Here is a 20,088-nt window from a genome sequence, read left to right as displayed (position 1 = left end):
AAAATTATTTCTCCTTTCCTGACCTCTCACTACTAGTGTATTTTAAATTATAAGCTTCATTTCTCCACTCACACACTCATCCATTCCAAGCTGAATTTTCCATGCAAGCATATGGAGTATATTGTAGAGACTTCCATACAATCCTTTCCATTTGGGCTGTAAGACTCCATGCTAATAAATATTATAGTGGTGCTTACAAAAAGGAGAATTTTGTCAGCAGTAGGTCAGTGAACATACATACATCTTTTCCCTGAGAAAGCAAATACATTTTAAAGTCCATCTTACTTCCCTTTCATTCTTTCTCAGATGTTTTCTGATTCTACAACTTTTCCCTACATCCTTGTCTCTAAAAAAAAAAAAGGCTACTGGCAAGGGGGTGCTGGGATAGAATACTGATGTAATATTTTCGTGCTGTTTTGTGTATGTCGGAGACATTGTAATAGTACTCATAAAATTTTGAAATGGATTATTCTCAGCCAGGTTTCTACAGGGATGTCTCTTAAAAGATAAATTTGAAGGGCTATTAATAATGAGAATAACTGTTTACTTGTAAATTAATTATATCTAATGAATATTGTTTGGTGTACTTATATGCTGGAGGCTATTAATTCATCGCAAAGTCACTCTGCTACCATTTTGGATAGTACAAATTATCTCATGAATGCTTTATAAATAGTTTAGATTTTCTTATGATGGCGAAATCAGATGGTAGGTGGCTAAATTTTATTTCTAGTAAACTTCTCAAACCTCGACATCTGAAGTTTGACCTTAAACTTAGCATAGATTATAGACAAAATATAATGATAATGCTACAGAATTAAAGGGAAGAATGTCTTCAACCTTTATGACTAAGGCAAAAAAATCGGTTAACCTGAGTTGTACTACATTCCTAATGTGTATTCTGCACATTATCTGTGCATAATACTAGACAAATTAAGTGCTCTTTTGCCACATTGACTCCAATGGGAATTTTGTCAATGGCTTTCCATGGCCCTCCCTTATGTGGGAGTTTTATTTCTGATCCATCATGTATTATCTGGAGATCCTTTAAGTGAGCTTGACTGCTGACAGACTGCCAGCACTTAAATGTCAATATTAATCTCAAAGAAGGGTGAGTCATGAACTCATAAGCAGAATCGTGTAAGTGGTCCCTATGCAGATGTGCCCTACCAAGCCCCAGGGCAGTAGGAACTGCCCTAGCAAGAGACCTTCCCCTCTCCCCTCCTCTCCCTGCCTCTGCCCCCTTTCCTTCATTTACCTGGCAAAACAACTCGGGATACTTGAATAAGTTCTTTTAATATGTTGCTTCATTAGTGGTAACAGTCTATCAAAATGATTTTTCTTTAACAAGTTTAGCTGTCATAGAGTTCACAAGCTGTCATTGTGAGCATGTCTTTCTAAGGGAGGAAATAAATTTTGTTCTCAGCATCATCACTTTGAAATAAAAAGATTTTGGTGAGAGAAACTTAAAAAATTTTGGGTGCAAACTGTAACAGAAAGAATTTGAGCCCCAATTGTGAGCATCCATTTACCTTTTGGATAACGGATGCTAGTCTGTTGGTATGTTTACATTCCTTTAAATAATTGTACAAGTCTAAGTCCAAATTACACCACCTACATGACAAAAAGTTGAACTTCATCCTGTCTACAGTAGAAGCAAAATAAACATGCCGTTCTGTGGGGGCTTAATGCTTGAGCACTGTATCATTCCGCACTTATGTAAGTGAAAGTTCCCACTGCTGAAGATACTGATGTTCTTATATATAGTAACTTCCTTCCCTGTATTCTTTATAAGAAATAAGCCATAGTCCTTGAAGTCAGAAATTCAGACACAGACGGTTCCTCCCTGAGCTGCACTCCAGTGGAAGTGTTGGGTCTTCCCATGCGGGTACCTTTGGGTTGGAATAACCTGCTCCAGACTGAGCTTAAGGAGAATTGCAGTACGGTTGGTGTATGCTGCCAGCCTAATGCTCTAATTGTGCTTTTATTCACATGTCATTTGTAACTATTGATTGGGATGTAAGTAGAGGAAACTGTTTTAGGTCTGTTTCAGAGCAACTTACAAAGTGCATCAGCAGGAAACAAGTAACAAATGGTGCTATAATAACTACTAACAGGTGATTTTACCAGCTACCGTGTACATGTGTACATATGTTTAAAATATGTAAAAATCATACTCATTTTCATTGTCATCAAATTTCAGGATACTATGAGGCAAATCCTAAAATATAATTACTAAAGGTCTTATTTTCTGCTCTTTATTTAGCATTTATACATTAGAAAATGCTAGTAAAATTATTATACCTAAAACAAGTTACACATTTTTTTCACATCAGACTTGATTTACTGTGTGTTGATAATAAGCTAAATTAATTTATTAAAATAAATACATGTAGAATCTAATTTTTCTAGGCTAAATTTCACATTGAAGTAATTTGAATTTTTGCCTAACTAAAAATTTCTGGGTCACTGTTCAAACCAGAGTCAATAATGAGAAGTATGTAAATTAACATCCAAGTGATGAATCGAATATACTGAAGTAACGCTTCACAATTTAGGATCTCTGTGTAAATAACCAGTTGTTGTCCATAGCATTTCATTGTATAAATCAATGCCAAGATAATTTAAGAGTGCTCAGGTTGCCTTTTTTATTAATCTCCATGGAGAAATTAACACAAGAAGAACTTGAACAAGAAGCTATAGACTATTTCCATGATTTGGTCAGATGAGTAATGTTTGAAGTTGTGAGCTTAAGATAAGAAAATGGAACTCCAGTGAAGAGGTCCCTTGGTATGGGGAAGGTGAATGTTAAAAGAGGTTAGATTCTTGCCCTGATTTGAATGCTTTAAAGTGTGGTTGGATATTAAACTCTAACTTCAATCTACAGAATAGGTAATAATGTTATATTAATATTTTAATAATATTAATATTACATCTATATTCTCTGCATTTATATTTTAATAGATAATATCTGAATGTAGTTAATTGTAAAGTTTAGTAAGAAGATATGTTATTTGCTTGTAGAATTGTAGCTATGGAGCATCAAATAAAGCTAACTGGGCCTGAATTCAAAGCAAAGGAAAGGAGGTGGTTCTTCCAAAAATGATCTGTGGATGATCCTGGTCAAAGGTGTTGTGAAAAAAGAAAGGTTATGTGGATTCAAGGGCGGTGTCAAGGAATGGGCAGTTATGGAAGAGAAATTCATTGAAAGTTACCAGATATATAGAAACCTAATCTGAAATAGCTGAATATTGGGCTAATGCTAGATGGCAATATTATATGTGTTTCCTAGTATGTGCTCTTTCCTAGGCAAGCTTCTTCCTGTAGCTTTTATTTATAAGCAAATTATAGAGTGCCTGTCATAGTGGTTCGAAGGTATTCGATGTTTTGCTGTCGCACCATTTAGGGTCTAAACATTTGGACTAGTCAACGGGAAAGTATCAGGATTTCATCACCATTTTTCCCAATGTAACAATGTTTGTTGAGCTATTTATAGAAATACAATTATACATACTAGATATGGCTGCAATAGGGAATAGATGCTTGGGAAGAGAGGAAGAATTTTAGACCTTACCATAGCATCCCCTTGTGAACCAGAAGACTAGGAATTATAAAAGAGAAAAAGAGGGAGAATATACAGTGCTGTGAGGTGCTCTGTCTACATTTAGATACCTCGTGGTTTCACATATATTTGAGAACAGTGTAATGTATAAATTCACCATCCATAAGTGAATAAATAAGCATTTGAAGTTAGAGTCTCTACATATTTATTTACTTATTTATTTATCAGCCTTTAAATATTTGCTGGTATGTTAGCCTTGTTGAGGCTTGTTGAATGTTGAGATCAGAATTCTAAATGGGGTTTTGGTTGAATTAACTTCTGAATTAACCTAGCTAGTACCTATTACTCATTAAGGGATTGATACATAATATATACTTAGACACACGTGATAGGAAATAACTTGGAGATGATGCAGTCTTTTCAAATCTTGATTTTTTTTTAAATTAAATCTTTGGACATTTTGTGTTTGTGGGCTTTTTTTTCCTCCTCACAAAACCGTCACTTCTGGAATCATGCTATAGCGTGAGGATAGACATTCTTCACCTCTAGTCCTTTCCAAAGTTAAAAAAATATATATTTCTCAGGGATCAGTGATGCAAAACCAACCTCCCCCCCACAACTAGATTACAGTTAAATTATGAATGTATTTTGCTTTATTTATGTACATTTTAAGGCACTCTTTAATGTTCTCAGAATATTTGACTTCTGAATGATTAGACCTGGCTGTATTACTTTGCTGAAACTGAGGTATTTTGGCAATCACCTCAGGTAGCCTAAGTAACTGTGAAAGTTTCAGATTTTACTATTCTTCTTTCTGCCCAGATTAATTATACATGCAGTCAGGGGCTTAATGAAGTTTTCAGCATTATTTATTTATTTATTTATTACTGAACTTTAAAGTGGGAACAACAAAGAGTTTAATTAACATTAAAACTGATCTGTGATTTGTTTAATTATAAAGCTAAATTCTAAATCATTTTTAACTGAAGCTTTTCACTGGTATACAGTTTCTGGAAAAAAAAAGAAAGTATAATGTTATACGTCATTATTTATTCAGTCACTTCCAAAATTTGCTAGTGGTTGTGCTATTAATGAAATGCACCAAACTTCAGGCCTACCATACCATGTCATTTACTCTTACATACTTCTAAAAGCTGCTTGATATTTCAGTAAGTGTTCCAGTTCATTGTTCTAGAATATTTTTTGCTATAGATGGGTTGAAAATTTGGCATAAGTTTCATCTAGTGCATGGAATAGTAGACTGAAATCTGTGGAGCTAAAATATTTATAATTTCTGTGAATTGTGCTATTTAAATTAATTGGAGAGAGAAAGAGAGTCTGTTAAACAGCTGTTCCCACTTTGTAAAGAGGGCATTGCTTATTAATTAGAATCTGAAAAATGGTTCCTTGAAACATCCCTCCATGTTGGCTAAATCAAAGGAAACTCTACTTGTACCAGATTTGGATAGAAATTCTAAGTCTATTATTCTTTTTATTTTATAACTTTGCCAAATATTTGCATTATGTTTTGTTTGACATTTTTGCTTGAGCAAAAGCTTCTTTCTCCAGGTTACATTGATCAACTGGGCTTTTGTCTTGTGTAAACTGTGAACTTTAGTTGAATGATAATGTCAGTATTTTGAATTTCACACTGTTTCATACTTTGAAGCAGTGTCTCATGTTGTTATTTGTTATAAAAATTGCAAGTTATGAAACAACCAAAAAATGAAGGCAAATAGTGAAGAAACTCACAGAATTGCAATAGATCTGAAGGGAAAAAGCCTCAGGTAATATTTTACTCTGAAGCAAGCCAATGTATTATGATTCTGCTTTGCATAACATGTTTTGAGTGAGGGAAATGCTTCACAGCTTCAGTACACAAATAGATACAATTTGGAGTTCTTGTGTTTAAAGACTTGGGAAGAAAAAGATGAAGTTAAATCATTGACTTTGAAAGCTGAACTATACAGCAATATTCCAAAAGGATTTTCCCAACCAAAACGTTAAAGTTTTCCTATGTCTTTCTGAGTATAGGAAAGCCAATCAGGTGGATACTGTTTCAGAAAATCTGAATAAGAGGGTAAGGAAGATGAAGAGGATTAGAGAAATGTGAACATTGATCAGTGCTTTTAATACACATTCACCAGATGAAACCAGATAAGAGTAAGGATTTTGAAAAAAATATTCCTTCTGATGCTTTTCTCCTCCACTCTGTTGAGAAAAAGGTGAAAGAATGTATCAGAGATTGTTACTGGACCACAACAGCAGATAAATAATACATGTGCTTTTGGCTGAATGCCTAAAAGCTTGATTCACTGTGCGTTTATCTCTGTTTATGGTAACTTGCCTCCTATGTAGAAGGGCCAGCTGGGTAAGGTGCTGTTAGTGCCCAAGATACCTTGACTCATACATGTAACTGAAAGTGCTGCTCCCTGTTCTCCCTATACATTATGGAGATCCTTCAGATCAACCAAAAAACACCTCAACCACCAGATAAATAATTTTACTGGCAGAGATATTCCTGCTAGTATATGGGAACAGCATGGCTCCAGAATTACACCAAGGTGAAACTATAGTAGCATGACAGTGAATCAGGCCTAAAATCAATAAAGTGTAGTTCTGGTTCACTGCTTAACTGTGGTAAGTGGCTTCAGTATTGCACATATCAATCTGTGCATCTGTAAGGAAAAGGTAATAATTCTCTGAAAGTGGTCTGAGATATACAGATGGAAAACCTCTCTCTACTGACAGTGCAGATCATTAATATTTATTGAACGTTAAACCCAAAGAATTCCGTTAAGATTATAGGCATTTGAGGGCCTATTTGCATACTGTTGCTAGTCTGAGAAAGAGAAAAATAGTTCTTAATTCACTCTGCTGTTGCAATAAAACCTCTTTCCAAGACGGAAGAGGAGCAGATATTTCAGAACTAAGGGAAAAAAAGCTAAAAATTATAATCCAAAGGAAAGGTAACAATGTATTGCAAAAAGTTAGATTTAATTTGCAGAAGGTTATACAGGCCGAGGCTTTCTGCATGAGCAGAGTGTTCCCCCTTCAGGGGAATTCTGGCCAGACTTTCCATGGGTGATGTTGCCTGTTTCATGGATGACAAAAGACATATTTTATTGTTGAAGAGCAACTTCAACCCTCAAAGTATACTTTACAAAGCAATCAAGTCATTATGGGACTCAGTAAAAACAGAGTGTTTTTTATGATAGGATAGAGATAGGAGGGAAGGGGAGATAATTTTCCAGCAGCAAGGGAAACGTGTAAACAGCACTTTTGGGAATAGTGCTGATGCTCTTTGAAGAATAAAGGAGTGATTCAAACAGATGACAGAGCAAGGCTACCCTTTTATTCTCAGTGATTAAAATATAGGGTGTCATTAAGGTAGTGTGTACTTAGGCCTTCAGTTATGCAAGTAAGAAGCATGCCACAGAATGAGCCAAATTCAAACTGTAAAAGCACAGAAGACTTACAGTTGTTAAGGTGTGTTCTCCAGGGACACTAGGAAAATCCATAAACCCTAGTCTTATTGTTGTACTTTGTATTTTTTAAAAGATAGAATGTTATAGAAACAGGATTTCTGCATCTTAGATGATGTCATCTCATTCTTTGAAACTTCTTTCTTTATATACAGTTAGTAAGGGATAAGAATGAGTGGGTCTTCATGTAAAGATCCAGCTATTTTTGTGCACTATTTTAGTCATAATTTCAAATGCAAATTAGATTTCTACTGTAAATTACAAATACTCCTCTCACTTCACCGAACATATAGCAGTTTGCCCTGTTAAAAAGTTTGAGACATGCTATTATATTTTGGTCATATATATGGATATAAAAAGAAAGAATAAAGCCTTTTTTTTTTTCTCAGTAGTTTACTGATACCCTGTAAATATAGTGAGACAGACATTTCCCCAAACAATTTTTTCCTTCATTGGCTAACTTAGTTTACCCAAAAGTAGAGGAAATAGATTTTCAGTCTATTTCAATCAATATAAAGAGCCAATTCTTGGTTTCTTAGATAAAACTGTACATCAGATAAAGGTGCACAGTAAGGAAATTTAGCAGGGTGTAAGAAAATAGGATATGTTTTAGATGTCAGCTGATTGTATATTACTTCTTTGGGATTTAACATGGCTGCAAATCAAAAAAAACCCAAAGGCTTCATACCTTTTTTGGCAGGAAAGAAGGCAGATGCTGTGGTCAGAGACTTCTGTTTTACTACTTTACACAACTTCCTGAAAGGCAAGATAATGCTATGCTGGTTAGTAGATGTTTAAAAGATTATATGCTGCAGAAATTTGACCCTTAATTTGAGCTACACATTAATTCTATCTGGTAGTAGGGAGAATATCTTGGTGCTTTTTTATATTTCATATGTCTCACTGAAAATGTGCCATTGTGAATAAAAACTCTTTTTTAAATGTGATAAAGTCTGTGTCCTGTTGGTTTTGTTTGTTTTGCAATTAAACGATATCAAACTGTTGTTTGTATAGATTCCAGTTATGTAGTCCATCTTTTCTTGCTTGGCTTTGTCTCTTTTTTTCCTGTAGATTTAAGGGGTTTTTTTTAGTTTAGTTTTTTTCGATCACTCTTAGGTGATCTGTATAATTGACTCTAGATAGTTTCTTAAATTTAGGTTAATTACATTATATACATATTACTTATATTAGTTCATGTTACATTTTCTGTGATTTGGCCTCTTTCTTCACCCATCTTAAAATACTGTTTCCCTCAATTAGGCTAAGAGCAGGTAAAGGTTTCTGAATTCTACATTATCCATTTTTCTTGTATTTGAGGAAAGAGCCAATGCTCTGAAAGTACAGGAGCAGGTTAGCACAGCGGTGATCAGTTGGCACTTGTACACCAAATATTTTGATATTTGATCTTTGGATGATGTCCCATAGCCATCAGCTATATATCCCACAGTAAGTCTCACATTAAGCATATAGAAAACTCTGAAAAGAAGAAATGCCACATTGTGAAAAAAAGAAATGCCAACTGAAGGAGGAAAAGGAGACCACCTTTTATACAGAAACTTAGAAATGAAGAGCTTTACCCAGGAAGTAGAAGATTCAGATTAGTTTCTTCTTAGCCTAGATGGATTTGAATTCACATCTCCTATTTTCCAAAGACTGAAATAGCTTCCAAATCTGCTTGGTTGTACCAGAAGCACAATATGAAAGAGACACTGTAACTCTAGCCAGGTGGAAAAGTCTAGGTTTCTAACACCCATTTTGTATTTACAGAATCTTTAAGTAAAATACATAAGCAGGTATGTGCCTTGGAGCAGGTAACAATGCTTTTATGGTTGATTTTGAAAAATGTAAACTGCAAAAGAAAAACAAGTGATACCATCGCCCGCTGCTGAGGGGAAAAGAAGCTTAATTCTACTTAAATTGGAGCTTCATGTACTTAAGTAATGTTCCCGGAGGTGTGATGATACGCGTTTTTATAGCAAGAGATGGTTTGAGAAAGACAATTCTTTGGTTTTTGCTTGCAGAGAAAGAGGAAGAATCATGTTAGAAAACTTCAGTTTTTGCAAGCTGAGAGATTCTTAGAAGCACTAAATATGTAGAAAGCTGGCAGTGAGGTATGCGGGGATGAGAAAAACCTTTCATTTAGAAACAAATGAACTGGTATCCAGTATTTATACTGATGATATCACATACTACTAACACATGCTTCTGTTTATCAATAGAAAGTGTACTATTGGATATAACTCCAAATATTAAATATTTCATGTCAAATAACCCAAATAGCATGCTAGTTTTAGAAATTTATCCTAAATAATAGTGCATAATAAGGCATGAATAGACTTTTAGTTAGACATGTATCGATGTAACATATCTTGCTTAAAACTACTGCACTTGTTCTGGACGGTTTGTGTTAAAAATCAGTGTCGCATTCTCCAGAAGAAGATAGCTTCACAGTTTACCTTTTCAGATTTCAAAATCTTCGTAGTCTGACACTAGTTGATGTAGTCACTGTCTTTTCTGAATCATGCAAAACACAATGCAAAAATAGCTTTCAGTGGCAGCATGTAAAGTGAGCTTTCCGATATCAAGGTCAGCGAATCCCTTGTGCTTACAAGCATAGTGGGAAGGAACTAGACAAGATTTAAACATTACAAACATGGCATTGAAAGCACTTGAACCCGAGCATCCAGAAAAACATTCAAATCAAAAGTGTTTCTTAGTTAAATTTTTTTAATGATTTCTCTCTTTTGCAGAACATTTAAGAATGATTGTTCTATAAAATTTGCCTAGGTACAAAACTGGGGAACTTGGTTTTGTTTAAGTGCCTTTAAATTTTACAAATTCCTACTGGAAAGTAAGGATTAATTCTTTTCAACTAATACTGTAATGTTGATTTTGATTTCTCAAAAACCTTCCTCCCTCCCCTTTTAGCCATCCAATCATCTTCCATAAGAACATTACAGAGGTGTTATTTCCCAATTATGTCAGGCTCATTCCTAAAAGCAGTTATGCAAATGAGTCATCCTACTCATAGGAAAAAATCCCCATGACTTTCCTCCCATGCATGTTTTTACTGCTGAGGTCTAACACTGCGTTTCTTGTAATTATATCATTCTTGTGGTATTTTTTTTACCACATAACTCTGAAAGAGTAAGTATCAGTCAAAAAAGGATGAATAATACCCTGCCATTGTGTGTGACTTTAGACAAAGTCAGAAAAGTTTATTACCCATAATGGGTTCCAGTGTTAATTACTTACTTATACCAAACACTTGCTTTGTGGCTGGTGAAGAACTGTCTTCCAACCTCTGATTTACATTCCCTTTTGCTAGCAAAAGTTCATGACACTTCCTTCCTCACCCAATAAAACAGTAAATATTGATTTCAAAGTATCCTTACTGCGCTCCTGCTGCTGCCTGTGCACTAAAGGCAGGAGTTCATATTTAGATATACTATTCCTTAATTTTTAGACTTTTTCACAGCTGAAAATAATAGCTAGAATATGGTTGTCATGGATTCATTTTATTTTATTTTAATTAATTTGAAATCCTGAGCAACTGACGTATAAGAAACTGCATGTTCTTATGGCTCATTCTTTATATATTTATCCCTTATAGATGTGAATATTTTCATGCTTTAGAAAATGCTTCATTATATGGAATTCATGATGGGGCTGTTTGTTTTTATGAATGCCATATTTAGCATATATTTATTTTATCATCTCCAGACTGAAATGAATGCCATGGCATCATCAGGCCTCTTCTTCAAAGATGGCAAAAAACGTATTGATTACATCTTGGTCTACAAAAAGTCAAGTCCACAGGTAGAAAAAAGAAGCACATTTGAGAAGAATTTGAGAGCAGAAGGCTTGATGTTAGAACGAGAGGTCAGTCTTGTAGTTCATAGTATAAAACAATCTTTGTAATCCTGTCATACTCTGTTGAATTTTTAAAAGATTGCTGACATCTTACAAGCCTTTCTGGTCAGGCTGTTTCTTCCTTTATGGTATATTTTCCACCCAAGCCAGATTGGGCTGATTTGTCACAGTTTTTCATATTTTTTAATTTGATGTTTATAGAAGTAATCTGACATAAAGCTAGAGTAATATATAAATTTGACCTGTCTCTACTCAGAACTGATGTAACTCCTCCACATGGCACTCATGAGTCTTCTGAAGTAGCAGCTGAGATGACCTTGCCCGTTACAATGTTGCAGTCTCAGGAAGTGTTCTTTTGTCAACGTACTTCTCTAAAGGAATTTCTCTGTGTTGTTTGGCTAAAGGGGAGTTTGAAGTGATTCACCAGGGTTAACCGTTTTAATAGTATTTGTTTAATACTATTAAATGAACGAGAATAATTGTTTAATAGTACATGTTTAAAATGCTGTGCATGCACACACAAACACACACACAGCTAATGAACAAACCTATTACTTTAATATTGTTAAAAAGCAAAATTAAATTTTATGCTTAGTGCAAGCTTTCACTGTTAAACCTTTTTTCTTAATATACACTGAAAATTTTGGTATTAAGAGGAATTTTAATACTTTATTAAAAGCTGCAAGAAGGTGATTTTGTCCACTTGTCTCTGATTTGATACAGTCTACTTTCCCCAAATTCCATGCTAATATTGCTTCAAGGCTTCTAATATGGTTGCTTATATTAAAGAGATGAACTAATTGTGTCTGGGTGCTCACAGTCAATTTTTCAAAAAAAATTTTTAAAGAAGGTGCTATTTGCATTGACATAAAAAAAATAGAGAATTGTGTCTTCGGTTGCATTTTCTTTTCCATGCTCCTGCTGTGTGGTAGTTTGTATGCTGCTCTGTATTGCAGTGGGTGGATTTTCAGGAATGTTCAGCTGCCTTCTATAAAATGATGGACAAATACCTTATTTGTTCTTCTAGAACCATTTCAGAAAAATTTGTTAAATTGTTGCTCTTGTGGTTGGGATATTGGTAATGACAGTATTAATATAAATAAAGGAAATCAGAGTAAGGAAAACAGCCATGGATTTTTGCTGTTTCATGAATTATTTACAAAACTGGCTTAAGTTTACTCCATTCTGAAGTAAGTTACTATACTTCATGTGTCTTTTGTCATTTATATTCTTCAACTCAGTAGAATTAGCTTCCGTGCTCAGTGTTAAAACAATCAGGTTTTAACTGTTTTAAAGTCATTCTTGCAAGTATTAGGTGACAATATAGCATGTTGGATATTCATAAGTAACTGACAATGTTACAATGTCTTCAAATTTTCATTTTAAGTTTTTAAAACTGTTTGGAGCCTAAGAGAAAAAAACAAAGCTTTGGGGGCATTTATTGAAACAGAACAATTTCAGCTGGACTAATTCATAAGCATTGACATTTTAGAAAAAGATATGTTTTTATAAGTTCAGAATTCTGTTTATATTTCAGAGAGTTATCCTAGGGAGGAAGAGTTTTAAATCCGGCATATCTTGTGTGCAGTTGTCTTCCAGTAGCATTTTTTTTCACATCTTTTGAGAAAAATAAAATCCTAGAAGCACTATCGTAGAAGTATGAAATGACTATGGAATTGTTAGATAGATAGATTGTGGATATTTTAAATGTTATTAACTCTTTAAGTAAAGTTTGTTTTATCTTCCATTACTAAACATTGCATTACTCAAGTGTTTTGAGAGGTTTCAATCAGATTCAACTCTACCAAAATATTTGCTTATAAAAACCCAAGCAACTACATCTGCGAAAATAATTTGAGATAGAAGCAGAAAAGATAAATATGGAAACCTGTAATGCTGAACGTCTCGAGTTTTATGTGCAAATCAATACATGATGGAGAACACTTGTGTGTAGTATTTCTTGTCCTTTTAAGACAAATCTATATTCATATGGAGATCACATTTATAAATTTATAGCAGACATCACAATTACTTAACCATTCCATGGATGTACCACTCTAGCAAAGTGGGACCTGCAGCCTTCTTTCAGCTGTTCTTGTAGCTCTAGCATGTGAGCGCCATTCTCCTAAAATAGGAGATGCATACACTGATCTTGAAACTGCTCATCTACGATGATTTTGAGGGATTGTAGAATGCACGCATTTAATCCATGGCAAAAATTACTGCATAGAGCCTTTTTGTTCTTCTGCTGGAGTCATGAGCAAAGATCTGTCCTACAAATACTTTTTGACAGTTGCTAGTATCTCAGGGTTTGGCGAAAAAGAAGTTATTAATTTTCTTCTGTCTGGCTCAGTGGACTTACAGTATTTTCAGACCTGCATGGGCACTTTGGGCCAAAAAGCAGAATTTGACCCTGAAGAACAATTTTAGAAACCTGAATACCACATGGGATTGAATTATTAATGTATATTTATTTGTTACTACTCATTGCAGCCAGCTGTTACAAGCAGTGATATCATGTTTGTTAAAATTCACTGTCCATGGGAGACGCTGTGCAAGTATGCAGAAAGAATGAACATCAGGATGCCTTTCAGGTACTGTGGAAACTATTTTAAGAAACTTCTAGTTCAATGCTTGATATTAAAAATTTATTACTTACCTTAAGGCTAAAATGCAATCCCCTCATTGCATTGTGCCAGGCATGTTGTATGTTTTATTTTAGAAGATGGTAAGGAAAGAGAAGAGGAGAAACAAAAAATATTCAGTGTTCTTTTCACATTCACCTGTAGTATTCGTTTTCAAGCTTAATTCCAAGTCAAATCAAGCATATACCTGTGGAACCTGCTGTTAATAGTTCACGCACCATTTTGGATCTCTATGACAGCGTTTCAGATATTATCTATGTGAGGTGAACTATTCTCCATTGTAGCGGGGCGGTATTTCTGAAGTCTTATCCAAAGGCCAGTGAAATGACAGAAATAGCTAATGTCTTATGTGTCTCCAATATAACACATACTAGCATACTTTGGAGAAGATGAAATCTCTTGAGTTCTTGGTCCTTCACTTTCCTTTTGTAGTTAATGAACTCCTGAAGTGAGTTCTTTGTCTGTGTGTTCAGCATCCATTATTTACAAATCCTATCATATCTCTTTTTGCAGTAAATACTGTAGACAAGTTAATAGCACCTGTAATATTGCATAATTTTTTACAGGAGAAAATGTCCGTTTTCCACTCCAGTAGTTGTATCTTTACAGAGAGAGAAGAGCTTTGTTGTTTGCTTTCAACCTCATCAGGAGTTAAACTGGTAATCAGATGCCAAAGCTGCGCGTGACTCATGGAGAATACCTTTACAACACTCTTTTCTCACTTAAGCTGTCAAAAGCTCTGTCTTTCATGTCTCTGCTGATTTCAGCTATCACAGTGCAGCTCTTTCATTGGTCCTAAGCCAGAAACTCAGGCGTTCTGAAGCATCCTTAGCTCAAAAGCAGTTTTAAATACTCAGTTCTATACCTGTCATCCAATTAAGTCTTCAGATTCCTTTCCATAAAAAATATTTTCTGTAACGGTCATGTTCTGTATGTTTAAGACTATAATTGTAAAGTGCCATTTGAGCTGATCTAGTTTGAATAATTCATTGTCCACATTTTAAATATAGAAGTGTGTGTGTACACCCATACATAAACATTCTAAATTACAATTCAAAAAATCATTCTTTCCCACTTTGTTACTTGAAGTCACAACATTAAGTTAAGTTTTAGAAGTGGTTTGAATTCATCATTTTAGTAACTTCACAGATCAGTAGTTCACTTCAGATAAAACTGGCCATCATCTGCACCTTTGCAAAAGAAATGGCAACTTTTTCATTTTAAATAGGTCCCCCTTATAATAAGAGCTGGTGATAATGTGACACTAGCTTCCAAGCCACAGATTTAAAGTGTGTATTTATGGAGTCACTGGCTGATTCACATGGAAGATAATGAACACAAAAGTGCTGGAGGATTCTTCCTGTATTGTACATGAGAAGAACAAGCTCTTAATAACTTTCCTATGAATACAAAAGTTATAAATGATCCTTTTCACATTCTCCTTTTGGGAGAGTATTGAACTTTTCAGGATTTCACTTTAAAACTTTTATAATGTAAAAGAGCTGTTTTTTCATGTGAATATTAATAGGTATCAGTTCCTATCAATCGGTATCGATATCAATAGATATTGATGTAGATAGATCTCTATAGTTATTAATTCCAATTGGTAGGTATCAATATCCATATCAATGCTACTTGTTTAAGGGCTCTGGAAAAGCAGAAGAAATTGGGTGGAAGGCAATGATGACCCCCCCCCCCACTAGAAACTCACCTTGAGGGAAACATAATAATGTCTGAGTTAATTTAGAGTGTCTCCTTTCCTCAAACATTTATTTTTATAGAAGGGTAGGTACTGTAATCTGTTCTTTTAGAAATTAGTTTCTCAGAATCGTCGGCATGAGGAATTCTTACAAAATTCCCCCCTTGTTCAGCACGTGTTCTTTCCGCTTAGTTTTTTTTTTTTAATAGTTAGTAACCAATTTTTTTAATGGGAAAGTAATAAAATTTCCTTTAACAGTCCTAAAAACAGGTTCTTGCTTCTCTAAACTGCAGGAGGATTTGATTTGTAAAATCAAATGTGAAACATGACTTTCTACTCTGCCTCTGAAGTCTTCTCTGAAAAGCTAGAATAAGAATCATAGAGCAATATAACAATAAGCATTTTTGTGAGTAATCATCTATCTGTTCACTGACTAAGCTCATGCTCATGTTGTGAGACAACGTTTTACGATGTATGTTAAGGTGGATCTTTTAGAATCAAGCAATCTCTACATGATAATCAATTTAGGCACAAAGTATCCATTAACTTGGCATGAAGTTTGACTCATACTTGCCATAAATATAAAGATCTGAGCCCATCTTATACTATCTCAATTAAACATCTTTTCTAATCCTTAATATTCTCCTGTCTAACAGTTAGTAAGCTTTTGGCTGTTTGTGCTATCTTGCTTAAATCTTTCTTAAATCAAAAGTAAATAATAAAAGATGTTTGCTTGCAAATGCAAGCTGGTATTTTGGTACCTTTATTTGAGTATAATTATATAATTAGTTACTTTATTTGGAAGGCATTCAAAATCTTGATTATTTATTATATTATTAATTGACATGTAAAGAGTTCTCTCTTTTTTTAGTGTGTCTGATCCATGTTTCTTTGTTTCTGGACTGTCTGTTCAGCTTGCTTTTACCCCACCCATTTCAGACACACAAGTAGATAAAAGTGCTAAATTGTGCTGCTGCATTCTGTTGCTAGCTTTACTACAGAACGACACATTGTTTTGGCAGGAAAAGAGTTCACTGCCCAGCTCTACCTCCCTAATAGGACTGTGGGAAATATTAAATCTATGATGATTTCTTTTTCTCTATAAACAGAGATTTTCATAGGAATGAAATAAAATTACAATCTAAGACTGTGAATATTTCAAATAGGCTATTTTTTTATTTCTATACTTCTTTAAAATAAAATTAAACACAGTAGTTTTATTTTGAACATGAGGTGGACACACCAGATTAGAACAAAGGTCCGTCTTGCTGAGCGTGCTGTCTTTGTCTGCAGCCAGTCTAAAAAGTTCAGTGCAGAAGCAGAGCAAATTGAGAGCACTGCTTCACGATGCCTTCTCTGATTTCTGAAGTCTCTGGGTGCCAGACTTCCTGAGACAGAAGTCTTATCTTCAGCTTTGTTTTTGTTAGCCCCTGCTGGACTTTACATGGATGGAAAAACAGCCCTGTACAGTTTTGTCATGACATTCTGTAACAACACATTTTAAAAGTTAATTATGTGTTCTGTAGAAAGCACTGCTTTTTGTTTGTTTTAAATCTTGAGCTTGCTTATTTAAATCAAACCTTTCTAAACTACATGGCATATATTATTTTCCTGAAATAACCACATTTTCCATTCAGTGGAGAGAGGATGCTCAAATCATACAATTATCTCATAATTACAATGGACTAGCATTGTTATTTCCCAAGAACAGATTATTTTTTCTGATTTATCAGTGACTTCTAACTGTGCATTTTTAATGCGTAATTGAGGAAGAGAGATCTAACTTTCCCTGCAGTGCTTTAATTGTGTGCTCTTACTCTCTTGAACGCTGTTGCAAACTTTTGGCTTTGAGCTGTGGCCATTAAAATACCAGATGCCGACATCATGTGTGAATAATACATGGAGAATAAGTTTCCTGAATTAAACTCTTACTTTTTAGGTTCATTTTACTCAGTCCAGGAATCTAAACAAACTCAATAATATCATTACACAGATTAAGAAGAATTTTTCTCTGTTACTGAAAAGGAACTTTTTTTTTTCTTCCCCAAGAGAGTACCCAGCATCCCAGAACACAGTTTTAGTGCAGCATTTTATCTAAACGCGTTGCCAGATATATAGTATGCATTATTTATGTAATATAATATGGAATCCTAGTATTGAAAGTAAAAAGGAAGTTTTAACTGTTTAAAAAGACTCTTTGTGGTAATCACTGTTGTCTTCTCAGTGCTTTCATATATGATTTCTCACTTTAGCACCAAGCTGGATCCTGACTTATTTACACTTTTTTAATGATTTGTAGAGTTTTTTATTAAAAACAAATATGTGGTCTATCAGTCAAACTTGAAGCTTTATGATGTATTTCTGAAACTCAGACAAAAGATTCATTTTATCCGTGTCTGCAAGTATCCCATGTGAAACAAATTATCACTGCGTGTAATGAATAAATTAGGTGTATCTGTAGCTTAGCTGGACTCTATATGTGCAAAACAGCTAAGGAAAATTAAGGTAATGAAGGAAGCTTTTTTTTCAAAACTGTAATGTCTGAAAATCTTTTAATAATTCTTCATTGCTTCTTTTGCAATTCTACCTAATACTATCAAGTCTCAGGCTGCCAACAAGCTACTGATTAGTAGATACAGAGTTTTTCTTATGGTGGCATATTTTCTAGGCTATATTTCCTTCCTACTCTTTTAATGTACTCATATCATTATTACCTTAATGTACCTTAATGGATCTCAAATACTGTCCAGATAAGCAGTTGTGGATCTTGTTAACTATGGGTTCTTTTTTCCATGGTTATAGGTTAAAAAGTTACCATATGATGGAGACGTTATTTACGCAGGATCCAGAGTTGAAGTACCATATTTATGTGTTAGAATGAAGGGGGGAAAAGTATACACTGACTGAAAAAACAATGTTAAGCCTTTATATTGAAGTATCTAAATAATCTTGTTTTAATTTCTCAAAAAATTAACTATGCAGAAATAGAAAGGATTTAGGCAAATATAAGTACAAGCAAGACGAGCTAAGTGAGGAACAAAACCCCTGGTGCTGAACACCACTGACTCCAGATGAGTGCTATGATAAAGATACAGGTATCCTGAGGAATGTGAAGGGTCTAGGCCTCAAACATTTGCATAGCTGAAATGCGATGTGAAATGATAGAGGGAGGCAAGAATAAACTAAAATAGACATGCAAAATATTGTATTGTAACAAATATGTCTCTATGGTTTTGAAAGTAACTGTTCTCTGGAACAGTTCACTGGACTTCACTGAAAATTTCCAGTCTGGTTTCTTTGAAGTTACTGTGACCAATGAAGGGTAGAGAGAAAAGAACTATATAAAAGTGATTGTTTCAGGTAATGTTCTTAGATTTTTAAGGACATGTAATGCTCTTCAGTTGCATGCAAAATGTCAAGGGAAATTGATGATAGTGCATACAGTATCTAATAGCATTAAGTATTAAGTAATAGCATTAAGCATATACACCAGTATTCATGGTGTTTAATGCATAGAGTGCATACAATATTTAATAGCATGGAAGCCCCTGGTAATTCTCCTAAAATGAGTTTATGGAGTAAAGAAATGCTAAGAAAGATCACATGATGTGAATACTAATGTGACAACATTTGAACCCTATCTAGTGGGTTTCTTGTGAATGAATTAGTGATTAGATAGGTATAAATTAAATCAAAAATTAAAATTCCAGTCAGGAACAATTTTCAAACTTGAAAATGTGTGAAATCATAGCAATGTAATGACTTACTGTATTTCAGTTGCCTTTTTAAAATGTTTTTCACCTTTCTGTCAATGAAAATGCATGTTATAAAATGTCCAGTTTTCTCTGATAATGTGTGTCCTTTTCAACTGTCTCTTACTTAATTATTCTCAGCTGATTTTTGCTATTCTTTCAGGAAAAAATGTTATTACACTGACTGGAGGAGCAAAACCATGGGCAGGTTGGTGGGTGATGTGTAGCTTCTAATTTTGTCAAATAGTCACCCTGCTAAAGAAAATCCATTTTTGCAGTTGTAAATTTATCCAAGAAACTTGGAATTTAGATTGTTTTCCTGAAAACTCAAAATATGTTAATTCAAAGTGCTAAAATATTCAGCTGTAACAAGATGCAGTACTATAAAGCTTTGCCAGTTCTTATTTTAGAAATGCAAAAATTTTCATGCCAGGAAAAAAAAAAAAAAGGCCTTGTCCTGGCAGCAAGATTTAATACTGGAGCCATCTCTATAGTTACATCTTCTGTCACTAAGATGTATTCCTTTAGGGTGCAAGATACTTTTGAGTACATCATGTCTTATAGTCTAAACTCTGGTGGTCAGCTATTTGCTTAAACATGCAAAACATAACTTTTCTCATGTGTGTCCTGTTGATCAGGACTAAATCAATGACACATGTTGAAGTCTGTTTTGAATATTTATTTCATAGCTGATGGAATAACTGCAGTGAAACATCTTTAACTCTCTAGGATTTAATGGGGTTGCATATCTGATATACTTCAGTCTGCCATTAGTATGAATATTTGAAAAGCATTCAGTTATAGCATAAATGCCCAAAGACTTGGTAATCTCCAGAATTTTATCCAGGATGGTATGAGAGGGCAAATAGAGGCAAACGTATGCAAACCTCAGCTGTGGCTGCTGCACTTGTTACTGCTTTTGTCAGCCAAGAGAAGTGGTAGTTGAGGCCAGAGGCAACAGCAGCAGGCAAAAGGAGCCTGGAGGAATAAAGGAGAAACGGGGGAAACTGTGAGCTCTAATCACTCCCTGTTGCTCTGGTAAAACATAATGATGTTGTGTAAATCCTAATGA

General features: G+C 34.4%; 1 protein-coding gene across 1 annotated transcript in view; it reads left to right on the top strand.

Moving 5' to 3' along the window:
- The window catches only part of ANO3 (anoctamin 3), a 150,252-nt gene that overhangs the window by 72,743 nt on the left and 57,421 nt on the right, over window positions 1–20,088 (top strand). The window contains exons 5-6 of the mRNA XM_067296237.1: window positions 10,771–10,929; window positions 13,414–13,514. Coding sequence (XP_067152338.1) covers window positions 10,771–10,929; window positions 13,414–13,514 — 260 coding nt within the window. The remainder of the gene's footprint in view (window positions 1–10,770; window positions 10,930–13,413; window positions 13,515–20,088) is intronic.

This window comes from Apteryx mantelli, chromosome 4 (assembly GCF_036417845.1).
Source record: "Apteryx mantelli isolate bAptMan1 chromosome 4, bAptMan1.hap1, whole genome shotgun sequence".
Taxonomy (NCBI): domain Eukaryota; kingdom Metazoa; phylum Chordata; class Aves; order Apterygiformes; family Apterygidae; genus Apteryx; species Apteryx mantelli.
The sequence above is the reverse complement of the archived record's forward strand: the minus strand, read 5'-3'. Positions and strand labels throughout refer to the sequence as shown.